The sequence below is a fragment of the Hevea brasiliensis genome, chromosome 2, assembly GCF_030052815.1.
Source record: "Hevea brasiliensis isolate MT/VB/25A 57/8 chromosome 2, ASM3005281v1, whole genome shotgun sequence".
In the NCBI taxonomy this organism is placed as follows: Eukaryota; Viridiplantae; Streptophyta; class Magnoliopsida; order Malpighiales; family Euphorbiaceae; genus Hevea; species Hevea brasiliensis.
Window position 1 is genome coordinate 49,719,557 of NC_079494.1, and position 23,762 is coordinate 49,743,318.

Below are 23,762 nucleotides of genomic sequence, written 5' to 3' on the forward strand. Positions count from 1 at the left end.
GAGTGGCAGAAAGAGAATGAGAGATGAGAGCGTGAGAAACAAAGAATGAGGAAGCTAGGGCCTCGTTAACTGCGTAAGTGAGAATGAGAGATGAAAGCGTGAAAGAGTGTTCATGAAGGAAGAAACGATGCAGTGTCGCACATGCATATAGGTTGAGTTCGGTTTACTTGATTTTTTAACTTTAAAATTCAAATTGAACCAAAAAACCAAAAATTTTCAAAATCACCAACCGAGACTGAACTGATTTACCGAATAATTGAACTAAAAAAATCAAATTAAATCGATTTGATTCAATATTTTCACTAGTTTCAATTGAAGTTGAAGTGATTTTATTTTAAATGAAATTGAAATGGGAATGTTAAACAAAATTTATTATAGAGCTCTTGATTTCTGTTCATATTTGATTTGTGTTCTGTATGATTTCAGTTGAACCAAACACGTGACCATACATAAGTACTTAATCCTGAAAATAATTCTACTCAAGTTAAGCAAGGGTAAAACTGAAGCACCAAACAAAACATATTTTCAAACCCTGGCCCCCTGCAGATAGCAACTTCAATTCACTGACCCACTAACAAGAGCTGGAAATTCTTGGAAGTTTCCTGGAAGGTTTGGCCTTTAGAAAACTCCAGCCATTGCTAGCAAACCAAAACAATAGGCCACTAATTCAAGCAAAATCAACTTCAAAATTTTACACTAGGACAGGAAGAAATTGTAGAAGTTAATAATAAAACTGCAATCTCAGATTGATACAGGAATATTGAAGCATTGCATTGAAACAAAGGCAGAGCTCACTGAGTTTTATTTACATTGGAACACTGGTTTTGAAAATTTATATTTATAACAGACAAGACATGCAAAACATTCCATGCCTAATTAAGAGACAATTCACTCTCCAGGGTTGTACGTTTAGGAAATTAGATTCCAAATAAATATGAGAGGCTCTTTCCATTTCTAGACAGCTCAACCGCTTCGTATACTAGCTTAAGGTCCATCTTCTTGTGCTGAATTAAGGCCAAAGAGAAAAGTTTCATTTGAATTAGCAAGGACACCACGCAGTAAGAGCACAAATGCAGTCGCACAGAAACAAAGATGGAGGGAGACTTACTACTCAATATAAAGCCCTGAAGCAAGCTCTGAGCTCTCTCTGCTTGCTCTGGAGTACCTGATATTTGAATGATCTTTTCCGTCACTTCTGGTCTATCTTCTAGGAGAGTTACATTGGCTCCAGATAACTGTCCCATAAAAGTAGTCATGCAGAAATTATTGGAGGCAAGATCTGAAAATTAGTCGCTAAATGACAGCAAGTGTAGGCTCACCTCACTTATTTGAGAAAGCTTGTTTTTTGATTTTGTTACAAGCTTGGGAACTGCATGGTCTGGTATGACAATTTCAAGTGTACTCCTAGTGACAAGTGGTTTGGGGATTCTAACAGAAAATGAAGATATATGTTACAAAGTTGAGAAAATAATGCCTTCTTATGATGCATGGAACAATAGCAGCAATACTATAATAAATAATGTGTTGCTCAATTCATTTAAATAAAGCTGAATCAGGTACCTATTTATTGCTGTGGGAACCTCTTCACGGCGCTCACTGTCATTCTGCTTCACTTTTTCAGTGCCAGATCCTCCAGCATCCTACAAAATGATGGTTTCTGACCTTTTAAAAATCTGAAATAAAGGAAAGTAGGCACACATTTTTTGAAGATCTGAAATCCCCATTATTCTAAATACTACCTTAAAGTAGGAAAGTTGCCCCTTTCTCAAGAATAAAATGAAAAGGTTGACTTCTCACCTTTTAAAATCTGATATAAAGGAAAGTGGGCAGATTTTTTTTCTAAAACCTCAAATCCCCATTGTTTTAATTACTACATTAAAGTAGGACAGTTGCCCCTTTCTCAAGAATTTAACAAAAAAAAGGTGGGGGAGCATTTTGCAGCATCATTATCTTCTTTCTGAGCCTAATCAACCTTTTCCCCCCTTCTTTTCTTTGTGCTGTTAGTTTGGAAGACCATTATCTTATGCAATCATTTGACAAACAAGGTCACATCCCATAAAATGCAAGTAACTTCTTAAAAGATAAGAACAAGATCCAGCAGGCACACAAAAGTGAGCCATCTGATATAAAACACACATTGGCAATTATCTGCCATAGCAAACAAATCAGTAATGCTTCAATCATTTGTCTAGCAAGCTAATAGAACTCATCCATTTTCAGCCGTTTTCATCCAATTTAACAACTTATATTAGTTGAAAATCTTTCATGAGGTGGATTAAGGTTAAGGTTGGCTAGTTGTTTTATTCTTATCCTCTCAATAGCAGAACAAGCGAACAAGAAAAGCCAGTAAAAATAGTATACATGGTATAATCAAGAAAAAAAAGAAATATGAAACAGAAAGAACAGCTTCCATGGAAAAGAATAACCTTTGATTGTTGTGCCACTGCTACAGCAGACTGCACATTCTGATAGGTTGCAGCAGGGGGTTCACCTCCACTATGACCGTCACGAGCTGGGGTTAAGTTCTTTGGAGAAGCAGACTCCATTCTCAGTGCAGAAGACGGTGGTGTATCCTTCTGAAAGAACTCCTTGTACAAGTAACTCCTAAGCCTTGACGTAACTTCAACAAGAGCATCTCGTGCTGCTTTTATTTCCCCTTCAATCTGTATAGAATATCAATGCCATTCAGAAACAGCAGAGATAATAACTGATTCTCTCTACAAGTCTCGTAGATACTTGAGCCTCATGAGATTTCCAATACTTCTTTTTCTGGCACAAGTATTTCAACTGGTAGCACACCAATTGAAGATGTAAATACACATCACAATCATGATAAACAGAAATATTCACATGAAGGATGCATCAGGATGATTCTCTTCAAGCATTCCATAAACACTAAAGAGGATCAGCTATAGAATCCATTCATCAAGAAATCACTTCATAACCACCAATCACATATGATACTCAACTCTATCAAAACCTGAATATAGCATTCAGAAGATGATTTTCTTCAATGACACTAAACACTATCTAATAATTTCAGCTTCAAAAGCATTTACACATCATATTAAGTGCATACCTGTACCAGCTCATCAGCCCCTGATACACAAGCAGGAAGTTTTTCCCTTGGCAGGATCTGTATTTTTGCACCAGTTAATCTCTCCATCTCAGATAATGATCCATCTCTTCCCTCAAAACATTCAATTTCACTGGCAGAGACAAGTAACTTAGTTTTTATTATATTGTCTTTATCTGGAACAAGATCAACAATACGAGTTTGAATATGCAACAACGCCTCTTGAGCTGGAAATAGCTCATCATCAGGACCCTGCATACAAAAGCAAATCAAAAGATATGTTAGAATTTCCAAAAAAGGAAATTTCTGGGGTGGGGGAAATTGGAGGCACTAAGAATTCAAAGTGAAAATATACAAATTCCAAAATATAATAATATAAGAAATTTCAAACTTAATTTGAAAAGAAGAAAATAGCTCGTGCCTTGTGTGTTAAATGATAACAGTCACAGCTAAAACACTGTGCAAAGTAAAATTCAGAGCTTTATAGGCAGCATTGACTACTAACCGCCCCATTACATAGAGATAAGTGACAGTAAATACCTCCTCAGATGAAATGATAATAATTTGCTCATCTGACCCAGATACAGGATCAGAAACCTTTACATCTACACCGATTTCATTTTGAAGCAAATCTACAATGCCATCTGTCTCTCCAACAACTTTATTAATCTTGTCAGTGGGGCAAAGCATTCTAAACACAAGGTCCTCACCGTAAAAGGTCTGTGCACTGTCATTCATGGTAACCCCACCATCAACTGTATAACCGGATTGTCGGGAGGAATAGTTACTGCTTCTGTAATTTGTAGCAGATGCTCGTGATCCAAATGAAGGCCCATCGACAGATGAACGACGTGCTGTGTTATTCATGTGAGGAATATAATCATCATCAGGGAAAAATCGATCTGGTGAGTGTAGTCTCCCATGGAAATTTCCCTGACTTCGATCACGATGCTGACTCTCCCTCAAGCGAGATGAAATAATTGCTATAGCATTTTTCACTGCATTCACATCACCTACAACCTGCTTGGGAAACAAAATGCACAAGGCTCACTCATTATGATCATTTTCAACTGACATCATTCTCTATAGGTTTCTATTTGCTAGAACAAAAAATAGTCTCCAAGAGGTAATAAAGGCAAGCAAATAAAAACTCCTATACTTCTAAAGCCCTACATTGTCTAAGTAATAAAAAAAGAGTAACATTATAGACATCATACCATGCAATTAATAGCAAAATCAATTGGATCAAGATAGTAAACCAATATCCAATTCATGCAGTCAAGAATCTAATTTCCCTATCATAATAATTCACAGGAATATCAATGCCCGAATTACCTGTATTAGCCTTTCCATGACATGGCTAAAGCAGGAACTTCAATTTAAGCCAAGCTCAAATGTATCTTAAATTACAGATGTGTGTAGAGCAAACATTTTGGAATGAATTTCTAAACAAACTTCACAATGAGTTGTATCAAACCACGATCCCCGGTGAAACGCATCAATGGAACTTATCAATCAGGGACTCCTAAGGTTTGGATATTATGTTTTTACATCAATGAGTGATTAGAAAGAAGATATGTGCCCAAGCAGCCTCAAAAGGCATATATATAAGTTAAAATCACCAACAAACAGCAATGATGCAGACAAGGAAATGTATTATTCAAATCATGGACAGTGAATCAAGCAACCTTTCATGGCAAGTTAAGTAACAAGTGGTTCTCCAATGAAGGAATTAAAAAAATGTATTAGAAAACAGCACCAGCCACCATTCTTATGCCCACATCAAATCTATGACTGCTCGTATTAGAGTAGTTGCCCTTTAAATAGGTCAAATTTCAAGTATCCAGAAATAAAGAAGTTATAAATTCTTCAAACCAGTGATTCATTTGGGTTTCAAGTCATCATCTGTTCATGTATTGTATAAAGTTTGTTCAACTGCCAAGCATTGTAAATGACTAACTCACTGCATTTAAAGATGAAGACATTAAAGTGAGGCAGTAACCCGGTAACCCCCTTGAAATAGTCCGTTTCACCAAAGCTCACAAGTGAAGTCATAAATTTTTAGTGAAAAGTCCGGGTAGCAGCAATAGCCAATAGTAATAGTAAAGTTGGTCAAGAAAACCTGAACAATCTCCTCAGACATGGAAACGCAGCGGGGCAAGGTATGATCTCTAGGCAAAATCCTAATCTGGGTCTTTGTCTCAATCCTCATTTGCTCAATTATCTTCCCTCCTTTACCCAACAAACAACCGACATGCATTCTCGACACTACCAACCTTGTAGCCACTCTGTTTCCTCTACCCCCATAATCATCCTCTTCATTCCCATAACCGCCGCCGTTCATAGGAAACTGAGCATCACTTTCAAGAATCCTATCATGTATCAAGAACAACGCCTCCTGAGCCGGCGAGAAAGCCGGTATCCGACCCTCCGGGTCCCGCCGCCGAGTATCGGATATCTCGATGATTCGCTCCTCATCTCCGGGGATCAGCTCGTGCACGTTGATCCACGCACCAGTGTGTTGTCTAATGGACTTGATTATACTGCCAGACTTGCCGATTACACCACCGGCTTTTATATCGTGACAGAGAATGCGGTAGGTGGTAGTTACCATCAAGGACGGGTCCTGTTGCTGCTTGGATGGGCGGTTGTTGTTGATGGTGGTGCTGCCGCCACGATGACGTTGGGTATTGGGGTTGTACTGGTGATTGTTGTACCTGGGTTTGGTCCTGCCCATGGTGGTTTCGCTATCATAGTCCTGATGATCGTAGTAGTAGTTCCTCTTAGATCTAGATCTCTCCATCTCAAATCAGCAAAAGCAAAGGTTTCAACGAGATTACAGGTCTTTGATTTTCTTTGTATCTTCTTGTCAGTCTCAAAAATGTCCAAAGATTCACGGTCCCAAAGTCAGAAACTGTAAGGGGCTTTCTCTGTTTGTTTCTTGGGAAAGTAGACAAAGAACGAGAGAGAAAATTCTTGAGTCTGAGAGCAGAAAACCTAATGAGGGAAGAGAAGAAGAATCAGAAGCTGATAACGAAGAAGAAGAAGAAGAAGAAGAAGAAGAGAGTGTTGAGTACTGATTACTGTGAGCATAGCTGGTAGATTTATTTAAGCCACTACTTCGCTTGTGTGTTTGGTCAGCAGGAAATTGGGGGTTTCATTGCTTGGACCGTGTGGTAATTGGAACTTTATCGTTTTCTACTCTTTCTTGGGTAACTTTTTTGGGGTTTTTTTTTAATACTAACGGTAAGAATGGGTAATCTTTTTTGTACACTCCCAATTTACTTTTATTGTTCAAAATAATATTGTTTTGCGTTATAAACAAAAGAATACGATAGAAATACAACATGAAAATAAAAATTATTTTTACAAGCATTAAAATAGAGAATTAGAGTTATTTTCTCTCTCTATTCTGTAAAAAAAGAACATCCTCTGCCTTCCTTTCATTTCGTCGATTAGGGTGACAATCTTTTACTCTTTCATGTTGTCAAACCTTTCTCTGCCTCTTCAGATAGAGGAAGTCCTCCCTCCCCTGATTTAGTCGTGTGTTTCCCTCCCACCACTTAATTAGGATGTAGATAGAATTTCAAAACTTGATCTTGCCGAAATCTAATTGTTTTGAAGTTTTTTTGGGCTGCCTTGCTTCTGTGTTTTTCCTTTCTTTGCTTTGTTTATGATTTACAGGTGACTCTGGAGAGCTCAGATCATTGATTCAACTTTGTTAAGATCTAACAAAACAATTCGGAAAGTGTGTGTTGGTGGTAACTCGTTGGGTCCATGAGTTGGCAGAATCAAATGGCCATCCTGAAAAGCACGAGTGAGTCACCGAATAGTCCTACCACCTCCACCCTCGACTATTGCTGAGTTGATCTACCACTTCCCTCTCCATGGTTTTGTCATTCTCCATACCGCTATTACTTGGGTACTTCTTCGGCTTTGCTTGAGCTCTTAGAATTGTTGTAGCAATGGGCCTTTTTCTGGAACGATGGTTTCCTTTGACTCTCTTTGTTTACCTTGAAATGCTTCATTCGATGGTGGCAGGTGCTCCTCCTCAGTCTAGCGGATCCTTTTACTTGGGTCAAATCCCAAGCTAGAGTTTCTTTATTGGGTCTTGGGTCATTTCTTTTTTTATAGTTTAGGTTGAGTTGTAGACCATGATCTTATATTTGTAGACTTGGTCTTTTTTGAATCCTCTAATTTGTATTGGGCCCAAGTCATTTATTCCAATCTATGAAATGTTACATTACGACCAAAAAAAAAATTATGATTAGCCTCCTTTGTATAAAAATTATGTCAATTTGTCTATGATAAGCCAATAATCATATTGTATCGCGCAAGCTTAAAGTAACACATTTATAATATACTTTACTATCTTATTGCATGTTACCCATAACCTAATAATTCATTTTAATCGATTAACCTGCAAATGATATTATTATTATAAAATAATAAATTAATTAGTAAATGAAATTTTAATTATTTATTATATTAAAAATTTGTTATTTTATTAGAATTAGTTTGTGTTTTTTATTAAAATTTATTTAATTGATGAATTTATGTAACATCTTGAAAATTATATTATTTTATTATTTTTTAATTTTTAATTAAAATATTAATTAATTAAATAATGAAATATTGATCTTTAGATTTTATATTTTTATATATTATTAATTTATTTATAATTAAAGTTAATATCGATTTTATGTAATATATTATTTTATAATGACTAAAAGTATTGCATCATGTGAAAATATATTAAATGAGTTATTTTATTATTGAGTCATGCTAAATCATATTAAATATATCAATTTATATTAAATCATATTAAATTAATTTTTCCTATAAAATCATATTAAATAAATTGTATAATGAATTGATTCGATATAATTTAATATTAATTTTATTATATCATATAATTTGTATAACAAAAAGTTGGTGTTTATATTTAGATTTTTTATATTATTAATTAATCATGCCATATTTGTATCAATGAATTATTACCTTTATTTTTAATAAATTTAAATTTGATAAATAAAAGTGAAGAAGAGATTTTTTTTTTAATTAATTTAATTAAAATTTAAATTTGAAATATATTAGTTAAAAAATAATTTTAATATCTTAAAAGTTTAAGTTTTAAATTCTGAACCAAAGCTCATTGGTAACAATTAAATGAACATAGGATTTTATCCCTATTTACTTAGGGTAACAGATTTTATCTTGATCAACAGCTACCTCTATATATAACTAGTAGAAGCCAACACATGCCCATATATCTATACACAGTACAAATATGAAAGCAAAGTTAGCTTGTCCAGTCAAGACCCAGAATTATTATTATCCTTTCGGACCACGTTGGGCATCCCAGGCATCCACCCTCCTTTTATATATATATATATATATATATATATATATATATATATATATATATTATTTTTATTTTTTTAAAATAATAATAATAATAATTATTATTATTATTATTATTATTATTATTATTATTATTATTATTATTATTAAAAGAGTAATTACAAATTAAATATTATTGACAAAAAAATTATAAAAATAATAATTATAAATAATATATTATTAACAAAAACATAATTAATAGATTAACTAATATAAATTCATTTATTTTGCTTAATTCGACCACCGTATCAAAAGATAATTAAATCAGTAGCCAAATAAAAAAAAAATAGAATTACTAACCAAAATTCAAACCGAAATGAATTCGTTCTTACTAAAATAATCAGATCAATTTAGTTTAATTATTCAATTATAACCAAATAATGACAAATAAGAATGTTGAGCTTTGTTCATAAGTTTCAACATCTTTTTGGTGTTCCATATAAAAAAAAAAATTACGTATTTAGTTAGGTAAAAGTTGTAATTACAATAGAAATTTATCCTACAAGGTATTATAATAATAATAATAATAATAATAATAATAATAATAATAATAATAATATTATTATTATTATTATTATTATTATTATTATTATTATTATTATTATTATTATTATTATTATTATTATTATTATTATTATTATTAAGTTCCCACCAATGAAAGGCATAGAATTTTAAGTAACAAAAGCAATTTATATAATATAAGAAAAATTAAGAATTAAAGTTTAATTAATTTAAAATTTTTAAGATTAACTCGTAATCTAATTTAATTAATAAAAAATTAAAATATAATAAAAGAATTCATAATTTTATAATAAAGATTAAAGTATAATCTACATATAGAGATCATGGTTGTTAATTTTTTGTTTTATAATTTTTTTATCACAATTGATTTCAATTGGAATTCAAATTTGAAACATTAGAATTATAAATATGACTCTAATACCACTAAATTATATATAAATGACATAATTATATTAATACAAATATATAAGTTATTCATTTATTAATTTGGTTTACTAAATTTTGATTAAAATTTAAATTTAAAGTTCTATAAATTTTTAAAATAATTTTAATATCATAATAAAAACAAAACAACCATAAATATCAATAATAGATATATCAATAATTAGGCACTTATACTTTCATTTCATGCCAATGTAACACCCTCACTGTAGCAATTACGTACATTCTATTTTTTCGGTGACCGGTGTCGGTCCGGACAGCTAGAACGTCTGAAAAAATAATTAGACTAGAGTGAGGAGTCATAAATAACTCAAATATTAATAAGAAAAATTTAGAAAAAATTTTAGAAATAAAATACAACCAAGTTAAATGAGCCGATACCCTAGCGATGGGTAACCCAGTGGGAAGTTGCGGTTCTCCTAACTAAGAGCCCTGTTAAGCCATGGAGAAAATTCATAAAATAATTTTTAAGACTCCAGAGAAGAGTCATTGAGGTTTCTATGGCATTAGAATGCCAAGAAAAGGTTTAGAAAAATTTTTCAATCGGTACAGACAATTTTAGTCTGTTAAGCCAAACGGAGGGCATTTTGGTCATTTCGTCTTCAGAGATGATTTTTGACCGACTTGTCCAGTTAATTAAATAATTATTTTGATCTAAAATATGAATAAATATTGCTAAAAATTAAATTGGAAATGAGTAGAAAAGAAAATAAAAGAAAAATGAAAGAAATTAGGAATTATGACATCATATGATGTCATTAAACACTCTCCACCCAATCACAAATTGACAAGCCTCTTAAAAGGGATAAAAAATAAATAAAAAAGAGACAAAATGAAAAATCAATCTGCACTTATCTTCCCCAATCAGCGGTAACAAAGGAAAAAAGAGAGAAAGAGAAGAAAGAAACCACCATTAAAGCTCCACCAAGCTTGAGTTCACTCACCATTTCACCTTAAAAACCCTAGATCACTTCAATAAAAATTGATCCCACACCTTGAGGAAGATAGTGGCAGCCAAGAAGTGAAATGAAATTGAAGTTTAGGCAAGGGCAAATTGGACACAAGTGAGGTTAGTGCCATATCTCTCCATTTTTTTTTATTTAAATTTGAAGTTAGGTATATGGATTTAGTTAGAAATTCATGAAATTAAAAGAACATATCCATGTATGGACCAATTAAAATTTTTGGCAGCCTAAGTGATGGAAGTGTTGATGAATTTTGAATGAATTTAAGTTGTATATGGGTGGTCTTGAACATGAGTATGAGACTTAAACATCATTAAGTATGTTGAATTGATGTATGTGCATGAATGGATATTTGAAAATTTGGGTTTTGAGCTATATTAGGGTTTGGCCATATTGATGGTAAATGGAAGTTATAATGGTCAATTAGTGACCTTTTGATGAATTTTGACCTTAAATTGGAGACCATTGTGGTATTGGAATTGAAATGGTATGCTGCCTTGAGTGGCCCTGCAGGTCTGGATGTGAGTCCAACATGTTTGGGCAGCTATAAATGGAGTTGTATAGATTCAATTGGTACAAGGCTAATTGGACATGAAACTAGACACATAATGGCACAACTTTGGTGAAGAAACCCTGCCCAGAAAACCAAACCAAGTTGACCTGAAATGGTATGCTGCCTTGAGTGGCCCTGCAGGTCTGGATGTGAGTCCAACATGTTTGGGCAGCTATAAATGGAGTTGTATAGATTCAATTGGTACAAGGCTAATTGGACATGAAACTAGACACATAATGGCACAACTTTGGTGAAGAAACCCTGCCCAGAAAACCAAACCAAGTTGACCTAAAAATTGTCCTAATCCGGGTGACTTGCATTCTGCCTAAGCAAAATGACCAAATGAACAATATTTATTTATTTGGTCATAACACAGTGTAGAAAGGTCCAATTGTCCTGAAATTTTACCAGCAGAAAGCTGAGATATAGACCTACAACTTTCATGAAGAACACAAATCCAAATTCTAACTATAACCTAGTCAAATTGCCAACCAAACTTAGGTCACCAAATCTGGCAGAACCAAATTGCCCAAAAATTCTGGGTACAGGTCACTCCGGCCAGTTATGGTAAAATGGCCATAACTTGAGCTACAAAACTCCAAATGGAGTGATTCAAAAAGGGAATTAAAGAAGACATAATAAGGAGCAACTTTGATGAAGAAAAGTTAGCCCAATTTCCACTGTAAAATTGTCCAATGGAACAGTAAACTTAGGTAATCAAAACTGAAAAATTTAGAAATGCATCTAGGGGACTTTAAATTGCAATTGGCAATTAATACTAGCAAATGTAAAACTCAAAATCTGGGATCTTGGTGTAATTAGAATTAACATATCCATTAAGTATGAAAAATTCAACATTTTGATTGACTATTAAGGTGAATAGTAATCAAAATGATTAGCAAACTAAGATGAAGACCTAGAACCAATTATAAGCTTAAATGCTTAGAATTGTATGACAAATGTGGACTATGCATCCTAGATAAAATTGTTAAAGGGAAATTAAGGCCATAAATTTGAAATCCATGAAATGTTCATGGATTGCTTGAAACATGAAAAGTAAGTCACCTAATTGATTTGAATAGATAGTTAGGGCTTATATGCCCATCACAAATAGAATTCATAAAATGTTAGTAACTCAACTTGAAATATAAAATTTGTAATTACATAAGTAGATTTTTGAATATATAAATGAGAAAGGAAAAATGTTTTGAATACAATGGTACATGTAAACCATTGTTTTGAATTGTGATTAATATGAATAACATAATGAATGAATAAATGAACCATATTAATGTATGAATGAGACATTAGTTCTCATTATCGTAGAAAGGAAAAGTACTTTGAGTACAATGATATAAAAGGATAATTGATGTGAATTATGATCATATATATGATCAAATGAATGTATACATTATGATTGAAAATTATTATGAAATAATGAAGTCATAAAATACAATATATTAATATTTAATAATATTATGTGCCCTTGTATTGCCTAGATATGTGTGTCAGATTGGATAGTTTGGCATGCCAATAGGGTATTGTTTTAGCAGTACTGTGAAAGGCTTTATGCCTATATTCATGGCTTTATGCCCGTATTCATGGCTTAATGCCTGCACTCATGGCTTAATGCCCGATTATGTGATATTATGGCTTTTTAGCTATACTGACTGCATACGTGGTTGACGTCCTACGTCCCATGGTATGACGGCCCGAGGCACTGCGGTGTCCAGTGCCAACGACCCGTTATCTAGTTTAGTCAACCTGTCATAGGTTACTTGGGCAATGAAATTTATTGAAATAAGTTAAGAATATTAGCAATTAAAACTATTAGAAATTAAATAAAATAAATGAGTAAGATGACCTAAAATAAATTAGAATAGTTATTTATTAGAAAGAATCGAAATGAACTGGACCGATATTAAAATTTACTTATTATGAGATAATCTGAGACAACTTAGCAAGTATTGAGAAAATGCTAAAAGATTAGCAAAGAAAATTATAACATAAATAAATATTGCAAATGTGACTTATATAATAATATAAGCATAAATTTATTATTTTTAGATCATTTTTCTTTGTACATTATTACTGTATATTGGCGAAATAAACACTTCCAAAGAACTAAATTAGGATATAATATATTAAATTTTAGAAACCGCATGTGAAGTATAAATAAATCTTAATTATCCGAATTTTGTTTCTATCTTTATTTGTATATTATTGTTATAATTGCACCACTAAGCAGCAATGCTTAGCGCGATGGAATTGTTTCCTTCGCGCAGGTACTGAAGCTAGAACCCAATGGACGTTTTACTGGGAATTTTGGGAGTTCTGATCTGCAGAAGTGTCTGAAGTATTCAAGGTTGTCATCTCCTCAGCAATGCATGTAGATAGGGCCCATATATATTATATTTTATATTTTGTATAAAATGCTTAGATATTGTATTGTAATGTATATTATGAACAGGTAATTAATAGGAATGCGATGTAAATTAATTAATTAGTTTTTTCATATGTAATTAATTTATATATCATGTAAATTATGAAATTTTGTAATTATTTTATAAATTATGTAAATTAAGGAAATTTGAAAATTTTGCTTATGTAATTTGAGATTGTTTACATATGAATTGAGTATGAATGGAAATGCATGGATAAGATTTTATTTTGAAAATATTGTTGAATTTCAAACAGGTGAATATTGAAATATGCCAAACGATAATAAAATAGGAGAAACTCCGCTGGTTTCTCCATCGAAAAATAATTGATGTTAAATTAAACGAATTCCAAATTATTAAAAAAATAAATTAAGATAAGTTAAGGTGCCCGGCACCGATTGTAGCACGCCTTGCTCAGCTACACTGTAGTCGGGTGAGGGGTGTTACAGCCAAAGTGCAATTCACTGAAGAAACCTTTTTTCTTTCTTTAAAAGGTGGAACATATACGTATAAAAGGAAAGTCACAATGATTAAGCCCATATGGTCAACATCTGAGCCGGCTGATTAGGCATGACATTCCCTCTCTAATTTTCGTTTTTATTAGCTTTATTGGGTCTAATAATCATTCTGAAGATAATTTTAATATCATTAAATTAAAATTAATTATTTTTCTATAATTTTTAACACCATGTCATCAAATACAATAAATTTCCAAACTCCACTAAAGCTCTGTTTGGTATTGAGTTTGTCACACCTTACTCCACTGTAAGATGTAACATGATCCCGTAGTACACCTAATGAATTACCGTACTTCGCCTACCGATAACCCATTAGATATACTACAAGGGATTTTAAAACAATTTTCGTGAAATTTAAATCATCGATTAAAATCTGGTGTTATAAAATTTTTTCAAAATTTCGGCAAAGTGCCGGCTGTATTTTGAGAAAACAGTTCTTCAATCCTGCAAAAGAAAATGCTCCCAATATGTTTTCTCAAATACAACTCCAATAACTTCATTTCAATTCACAATTCAATTCTCAATAAACAATCAATTCATTTTCAAACTAATCTCATGATAAAGAAACATTTCATTAATTACAAGACTCAAAATTTATATTACAAAACTATTCAAGTAAATGAATTCTCAAATTTACATTTACAATAATTTACATTTAATTACATACTAAAATGTGACACCCCTTACCCGTCTACAGTGTAGCCGAGCAAGTTATGCCACTCAGTGTGCCGGAGCACCAATTTATGTTTCTATTACAATTTATCCCTTTTAATTCATTTATTTTCAATTTTTGATAAATCTGAATTTATCCACAAATTTTATAGAAAATCCGGCAGAGTGCTGGCTGTAAATTGGAAAAACTGTTCTTCTGAACCTGTTTAAAAATACTTCCAAAATAATTTCTAAATCCAAACTCCATTATACACATTCAAGTCAATCTCAAAAATCTCAATATCAAATCACAATACTATTTTCAAAACCTTTCTGTTCACTTCATCACTTGAAGCATATTCACAAATAATTCTCAACATTTCATTTATCAACAAACATAATGCAAAAAACCTCAATAATATGAAATTTCATATATTTACATTAATACATAATTACAGGAGTTTATAGTTACAATCCAAACTAATACAAAATGCAAAATACAAAAGGGCCACCTATAGTCCTAATGTCCTACCATATGCAATGCAGATGTGAGGTGACTCTGGACCCCGGATGCAGCTCTGAAGGCTCACCCCGTCTGATGTCAGCTGGGCTCCCCAGCTAGGTCTTCAGTACCTGCGCATGGCAAAAGCGACGCGCTAAGCAATTCTGCTTAGTGATGACAATATAAAATAATATAAAATAACATAAAATGAAACAAATATGCAGAATGTGTATTTACATTTTTGGTAGACTTAACTTCTGATATTAATTTCATTATTATTTGATTAAACTTTGGTAAGGTTTATTATCATTGCCCGAGTAACCCATACTAGTTGACTGGACTGGATAAATGGGTAAATTTGCACTGGATACTAAGTATCTCGGACCATCACACCATCAGTCACATTGTGTCTCCCGGTGTGCAACAGAACAGCTAATAAGCTGTAATAATAATCAGGGTTAAAACGTAAGTATATCAACTCAAATAACATAGCCAAAGGCTATTATTTCACAGAATGTCATGGGAAAGCCATGAAACACAGAATGGCATGAAGCCATATGCAGTACTGCTAATAGAACCCTATTGGCATGCCAAGCTATCCAAACAAATCTTGTTAGGTATACTAGGGCATTTTACACTTTCGAGTTTTACAATTTTTGAATTTCAAGTTTTGGTGTTACTATTCACTTCATTAGTCAACCAAAATGTTGACTTTTACATAGATAATAGGTACATTGGTTTTAATACTCCCAACATACCACATTTTGTATTTAAAATTTATTGGTATTGGTTGCCAATACCATTTCTAAGCTTAATGTTAATTAAGCAGAATTTTCAGTTTTCATGCTTCATTTTTACTGTTCCATTGGTCATTTTTGTAGTGGGAATTTGGCAAAATGATCAATATGAAAGTTGTTCCTTATTTTGTCTAGTTGAATTTTCTTTTTCGAATCACTCCATTTGGAGTTTTGTAACTTAATTTATGGTCCAAAAATCACAACTGGCCAGATTGAAATTTTTCTGGACTGACCATATCTATAGTGCAGTGAATAGTGACTGCAACTCACTTGTTGGATAGGTTCTGGTCATAATTTGGGTTAGGTTCCTTCATGAAAGTTGTTGGTATATATCTCAGCTTATTGTTGGCAAAATTTCAGGTCAATTGGACCTTTCTACATTGAGTTATGGCCAAATGAACAAATACTGTTCATTTGGTCATTCTGTAGAAATAGACTGCAAGTCACCAAGATTAGGGCAAGCTTTTGGTCCACTTGGTTTGGTTTTATGGGCATGGTTTCTTCACCAAAGTTGTGCCATTATGTGTCTAGTTTCATGTCCAATTGGCCTTGCACCAATTGAACCTCTACAATTCAAGTTATGGCTGCCAAAACCTACTGGACTCAAGTCCAATTCTGCAGGTCACTCTAATGGCAGCCACACCAAACCCAATCCCATCACTCAACACACTTCATTTTTTATTTAAACAGAACTAAATGGTCACTAATTGACCATTAAAACCTATTTTCATCATCACATGGTCAAAATCCCATTTCCCCACTCCAAACCCTAACTCAAACATTACCATTCATGCATTTTCACTTCATTTCATCAATCCACTTAGTAAATACATATTATGGGCAGCCATGATAGTTTTTTAATTTCATTAAACTCAACATAATCAAACCCTAACCATGGCTACCAAAAATCTAGGGTTTACATGCAAATGGTATTCAACAATTTTTTTCTTTGTAATTTACACTCATTCAAAGTCCTTAACATGAATTTAAAGTAAAATTCATGGTTAGGTCACTAACCTCAAAGGAGTGAGATTTTCCCACTTGCTAAAGCTCTTGTTTTCCTCTTCTTTTTGCTCTCAAAAGGATCACCAAGGTGTAGTAGCAAGTTTTTGTGTTGAGAAATTCAAGTTTTAATGGATGAAAACCCAAGAAATCAAGCTTGGGTAAAGCTTGGTTATGGAGGGCAATGGTGGAGGTGTGTGTGACGGCAAAGAGAGAAAAGAGAAGAGAGTTTTTGAATTTTTTTTTCTTTTTCAGCTCATTCTATCTCTTTAAATAGAGTTATGCCATGTGTCAATGTTAGATTGGGTGAGAGAACTTTAATGACATCATGATAATGTCATAAATCCTTTTTCTTTCATTTTTCTCTCCATTTTTTGTATATTTAATTGCAATTAAATTTTTGGACAATATTTATTTATATTTTATGCTATATAAATTATTTATTTAACTGGACAAGTTGGCCCAAAAATCATCTCTAAAGACGAAATGACCAAAATGCCCTCCGTTTTGCTTAACATGTAACACCCCTAAGTTCGGTAGTGCGTTCTGCTGTTCCGGTGACCAGTGCTGTCCGGACAGCTAGGATGCCTAGAACCACACTTTAATATGAGTGAGGAGACATAAAATAATGAAATACAAGAAAAGAAAATACAAGAAAAACAAAGAAAAAATAATAGCAAAGAAATGTGATCAAGTTAAACGAGCCGGGAAACCTAACGATGGGTGACCGCACCGGGAAGTCACGGCGTGGACCGTTGACTGGCCCTGGACTGCGGGGAACCCTGGAAAACATTTTTAGGACATAAATAGAACCTTATTGAAGAATTAATCTCATTAGAAAGATTAAAGAAAAATTAAATAATTAGTACAAAGAAAAGTGAGAAATCGAAAAACAGACAAAATACGATTGTTCAGAAAAATCTGAATGCCACCCGAACAGGGGCATTATGGTCATTTGACACCCCGAATTGTCTTTTGACCTAAATGTCCATTAAAAATAAATAGTATTACACTTAGAAAATAAAATGAAAAATTAATTTGGTGGCACCTAAAGTAAATAACAAGAATTAAGGGTTAATGTGGAATAAATGAAAGTTAAACTTATAAAATGCTTTTAATTATGTTAGTGGACCACTAAACATTATATTAAGTATTAAAAAACCAGGTTCCTTCCACTATACCTCTGCATTTATGTTCTTCTTCAATTAAAACTTCATTTGGCCGAATGAAAAATTCTCCAAGCTTCATCCATGGCCGCCCATACACAAGCCCTCATGCACCATTGATCAAGCCATATTTCCATGCAAGTGTCTTCATTAAACTTTGTCTACACATCACAAGGAAGATATTGACACCAAATTTGAGAAGTTTGGTGAAGGTTTAGCAAGTTACAATCAAAGGTAAGTTTGCATTTTTGAGAATTTCTTTGTTAAAGTTTATGTTCATGTTATGGGTGTTAGTTTGGTGAAGGAAAATTTTGAGTTTGAAGGGTTATTGTTGTTTCCATTTTGGACAGCCATGGGGTCACGTTTTTGATGATTTAATATGCATATAATTGATGAGAAATAATGTTGATCATGGTGATTTAGTAACCTAGTGATTTACTTCATGTTTATATGGTGATTTATGCACTTGGATGGGAAATTGTATATTGGTACGGCAATGTAATGTTGAAGAATGGTTTGTGGCAGCTTGTGGACACTTGAAGAATGGTATATATTGAAGGAAGAGTGGGCAGAATATTGACCTAGAAGGATTGATGATATGTATGTGAATGAATGTTGTAAAGTGTATGTAAAGTTTGTAATGTTTAGGTGTGGTTGTAATGGTATTTAGAAATTGTAATTGTGAATGATATTTGGTGTGTTGAGGGTGATTGGAATCTGCCCAAAATAATGCTATTGTAATGTAGAAAATGTTTTTGGTAATGTGCCAAAACAGTTTGGTAGGGTATGGAAGTAAACCTTGCAAGGTAAATAATGTGTTTGAAGTTGGGGTGTGAAATGCATATTGAGGGCAGTGTATATTTTAACCTATAACCTTGAATTTGTAACCTCAATTGGTATGAGACCAATTTGGGGTGAAACTAGGCACAAAATGTGCCAACTTTCATTGAGAAACCATGCCAAAATTCTGCTTGCAAGGTGACCTAAAAATTTGACCAATTCGGATTAGGTGCAATTAGGACCTGAAAAATGACCAATTGGGCAGCAGTGAGTATTTAGGCCATAACTCACTCAAACCAGGTCCAATTGACCTGAAATTTTAACCATGAATAGTTAAGACCCATACCTACAAGTCTTATAAAGACACCAAAACCCAGAAATGACCATAAGCAAGTCAAACAACTTGCACAAGTTCGGGTCCAAAAACTGGCCGAACCAGAGTTGACCAAATTGACCAAAAATTGACCTAAATTGATACCATTTGACCAGCAATAGTGTAATGACCATAACTTGGTCTACTTAACTTGGATTGACCTAAAATTTTGCCCCGCGTGCAATAAGACATAGATCTACAAGTTTGTAGTTTTGACCGAAGCCCGAAAACCGAGGGAACTAGGCCGTCCGGCTAGGTCAAACCAGTATCCCGAAATCCAGCAAGTTGCATTAAAATGCACTAAACAAGGAAACGAGTTTGGCAAAACGTACCAAACCTAAAACCCTATCGAATGTGACATATTAACGACACTAAAACCTAATTTACCTAAAACGCAACGAGGGTCGGTATATTAGGTGATTAAGTGAATAATTGAGTTCAGTGCATTATTTACCAAACACCATCGATAGAGACAGTTTAATTTAGCACTGACACACTTCAAATTGTGTTTCTCAGTTAACAAGGACTCAGCAAAAGGGAAAGAAATACTGAGTCAAGACCAGGAGACAAATATCAGAGGTTTGTGCACAACAACTATTTCTCTTGAATTTTCAATTGAAATAAATATTGACTATTTGTATATTATTGTTTTAAATTGTGTTTGTGCACAACAACTGTTTCTTTTGAATTATTTTCAATGGAAATAAATATTGACTATTTGCATATCATTGTTTTAAATTGTGAAAATGTGTTTGGTGGACACTTATTGATTGAAAAACATTTTGAATGGTTTGAAACTGTGAAAAATTGTTTGAATGGTATTTGATGGATACTTATTGATTGAAAAGCGCTGTAAATGGTTTTTGTGGAAATTGAAGTGAATTACGAATTGTGTTGCCATTTTGTGAATGAAATTATAACTTTGGAAATTTATTGGATTCTTACGGATCATTTGAATAAAATGTTTGGAATTGTTTTGACTCACAATTGGCATGACACTGATACTATGTTCCTCCTCCATTAATGGGGTGAGTGTGATTATTCCTCCCTCTTTGACTTATCAGTCTGGGGTGAGTATGATTATGTTCCTCCCTCTTTGACTTCCCAGTCTGAGGTGAGTATGGATGAGTACTCATTATTCAGCTAGCTTCCTCCCTCATTGATTTCGATTATTGGGGTGAGCATGTCTTGTCGTGGTGTACAACACGGCATATATGGAAAAACGTGTGTCATGACCTAAATTGTGTTATAGATTGGCAACACTGTATTCTTCACTTATTTGATCGAATTGTGTTATTATGTATTGTGAGATTGTGAAACGGATTTAAACTCTCATTGACATATATTGTCTTTTGAACTCAAACATGATCTGACTTATGGAAAAATTATTGTGATATTGACAAATGGAGTTTAAATTCTTGTTGACAATTACTGTCTTGAATTTAACTATGATTTTAAGTATCCACTATTTACATGATTTATGAATTGTGATTTAAATTGTATTTGGTTAATGTTGTGCACCACTGAGACATTGTCTCAAATGATAACTTTTATTGTCGCCGCAGTAGAGAGATAGATGTGCCAGACTAGGCTGCTAGTACATCCAGCGAGGGATTACCTGGTATAACGAGTATACCAATATTTTGCATTTTGTACTGTAATGTATATTCACTGTATGTATATTTTGTTGTTGGTTTTGAGCAGTTGTAAATCCAACTTGTACATTTGACTTGTAAAATAATTATGAGTTGTTTTGGCTCGTACAAATTGTACTATATTTCCTTATCTCAACCTTTGAAAAATTTCTGTGGATTTTAATTGCTAAATATGTTGTGTTGAAAAATATGTTGGAGTTGGGATTTGGAAATATATTGAAGTATGCTTTTATGTGTTTCTGAAGAACTGTTTATCCAAAATACAAATAGCACTCTGCCAAAATTTTTACAGAAATTCCAAATAAATCAAATGAGTTAGTTGTTTCATTTCAATTCACCAAAGTTTTTAACACCTGTAAATAGTGCTCACCACTGTAAAAGAAGTAAGAAAAGTTTTTAAAATCCCTTGTAGTGTATTTAATGGGTTATCAGTAGACGGAGTTGGTAATTCATTAGGTATACTACGGGAGCATGTTATGCCTTACAGAGGGGTAGGGTGTGACATGTTTTAGTGGTATCAGAGCAATGGTTTTAAAGTGAATTTCGAACTGTGAATTTGAAATCTTTATGTCGGTAACTACAACTGCTCAAATGTTTGATACATACAGTACATTACATTATAAATATGCACTAACGGGAGGAAATCTCCTTGTATTATTGTACAGGAGGTCAGGGAAATAAATTTTGACACATTAGTGATTAGCCCTTAAGATAAGGACTGTGATAATAAGTGAAATTAGTTTTGAAAGAGTTTATCGACGAAAAGTATTTTCTAACACACCATAAATTATAAAGCTAATTGGCGAGCCTACTTAATGTAAGGCAAGAGGACGTAAAAGTAAGATGCAGTAATGGAATTGCTCTAGATGAGGGTAAGGAGGTTACTGTTAGAAATTGCTAATGGATATTGTAATCAGAATAAGTGTAACACCCTCCCCGTAGCAACTCCGTACATTCTATTCGCTCGTGACCTGTCGGTCCGCATACTAGAAAGTCCGAAAAAATATTTAAACTAAAGTCAGGAACCATAATTAACTCAAATATTAATAAGAAACATTTAGTAAAAATTTTAGAAATAAAATACAACCAAGTAAAACGAGCCGATGCCCAAGCGATGGGTAACCGGAGGGAAGTTGCGGTTTTCGCAACGAGGAGCCCTAGATCCGGGGGAAAAATTATAAAATAATTTTTGGGACTCCAGAGAAGGGTAATTGAGGTTCCTATGGCATTAGAATGCCAAGAAAATACCTAGAAAAATTTTTCAATCGGTACAGACAATTTTGACCCGTTAAGCCAAACGGAGGGCATTTTGGTCATTTCGCCTTCAGAGGTGATTTTTGGCCGACTTGTCCAGTTAAGTAAATAATTATTATGATCTAAAATGTGAATAAATATTGTTGAAAATTGAATTGAAAATGATTAGAAAAGAAAAGGAAAGAAAAATCCATAAAAAGCAATTTATGACATCTTTATGATGTCACTTACAAGTCCCCACCAATTGCATTCAAACAAGCATTTTTAAAACACTTAAAAGAGACTAAAAAATGGACTAAAGGGAAAGAAAAACGTGAGCAGCAGCCATTCTTCTTCTTCTTCACCAAAACGTGACTTTCCCCTCCCTCCATTGATGAGCTTGGCAAGCTCATGAAGCCCTAAACTCCCACCATATTTCCTCAAGTTCTCAACACAAAAATTTATTCTAGAAGCTTGCTAAGGTGTTTGGGAGCAAAAGGGAGAAGAGAAATTAAAGTTGGCAAGCTTGGAGATTCTTCAAGTTGAGGTTAGTGCAACTATAAACATAAAACTCTTAAATTTCATGATTTTGGACTTGAAATTTAGTAAGACTTATAATTTAAATGAACAAAAACCTATGTGTATGAGCTCTTGAATGTTGGCTGCCCTAGAAAAGGAATATGTAGGAGTATTTGATGAGCTTAGAGTGAAATAGAAACCATGTTGAGGTTATAAACATATAAGCAATGCATTGGTAGTTACTAAGATACATGGCATAAACCATGAATTTGAATTAGGGTTTGGAAAGGTGAAAATGTGACTTGGCTTAGGAAATTATTAGAGAGCATTTTAATGGTCAATTAGTGACCATTTTAGGTAATTTGAACAACAAATGGACAGAAAAATGAGATTGCAAAGTGAGGATTGCAGGCTGCCCTAGGACAGCAGCATAGGGACTGAAAATTCAGTCCCTTTGCACTGCCATAACTTGGGCTGTGTTAGTCCAATTGATGTTTGGCCAATTGGACATGAAACTAGGCTTATAATGGCACATTTTTGCTGAAGAAACCATGCCCAAAAGACCAAAGCAAGAGGACCAAAACTTGGCCCCAATCCGGAACCCTGAAACTGCCTCTGCAGAATGGACAAAATGAACAGTAACTGTTCATTTGGCCATAACTCACTGTAGATTTGGTCAATTGGCCTGAAATTTTTACAGCAACAAGTTAAGACATAGACAAACAACTTTCATGAAGGAACCTACCCCAAATTATGGCCAGAACCCATTCAACCAAGTGACTCAAGTTACTGTTCATGCACTGTAGATATGGTAAATTTCTGCAGAATGCATATCCGGACAGCTTGGGTTTTTGAGCCATATCTGGAGCTACAAAACTCCAAATGGAGTGATTCAAAAAAGTAAATTCAACTAGACAAAATAAGGAACAACTTTTATGTTTTACATTTCTTCAAATTCTAACAGTAACAGTGTCCAATGGAACAGTGAAGTTGACTCACCAAAACTGAAAATTCTGCTTGTGTTGGTTTAAACTTAGAAATGGTATTAACACTTAATGCCAACAAGTTTTGAATGCCAAATGTGGTATATTGGGAGTGCCAAAGTCAATGTACATATTTTCTATCCAAAAGTCAACATTTTTGTTGACCAATGAGGTGAATAGTG

The 23,762-nt window shown here is 33.4% G+C and overlaps 1 protein-coding gene across 2 annotated transcripts; it reads right to left on the reverse strand.

Moving 5' to 3' along the window:
• Positions 1-746: 746 nt before the first annotated feature.
• Positions 747-6,260, reverse strand: LOC110659163 (RNA-binding KH domain-containing protein RCF3). Of its 2 annotated transcripts, XM_021817026.2 has the most exons (8): positions 5,199-6,257; positions 3,617-4,096; positions 3,080-3,328; positions 2,427-2,663; positions 1,561-1,640; positions 1,320-1,428; positions 1,109-1,235; positions 747-1,004 (listed from the first exon to the last, which is right to left on the reverse strand). In XM_021817026.2, the coding sequence occupies exons 1-8, from the start codon at positions 5,877-5,879 to the stop codon at positions 985-987; spliced, it is 1,983 nt and encodes a 660-aa protein (XP_021672718.2). In that variant the 5' UTR covers positions 5,880-6,257; the 3' UTR covers positions 747-984. The 2 variants fall into 2 exon arrangements, 1 of the variants encoding a protein (XP_021672718.2); XR_009143570.1 differs by lacking the exons at positions 747-1,004; positions 1,109-1,235; positions 1,320-1,428; ... (1 more) ...; positions 2,427-2,663; positions 3,080-3,328 and having other exon boundaries at positions 3,955-4,096; positions 5,041-6,260.
• Between the last annotated feature and the right edge of the window lie 17,502 nt (positions 6,261-23,762).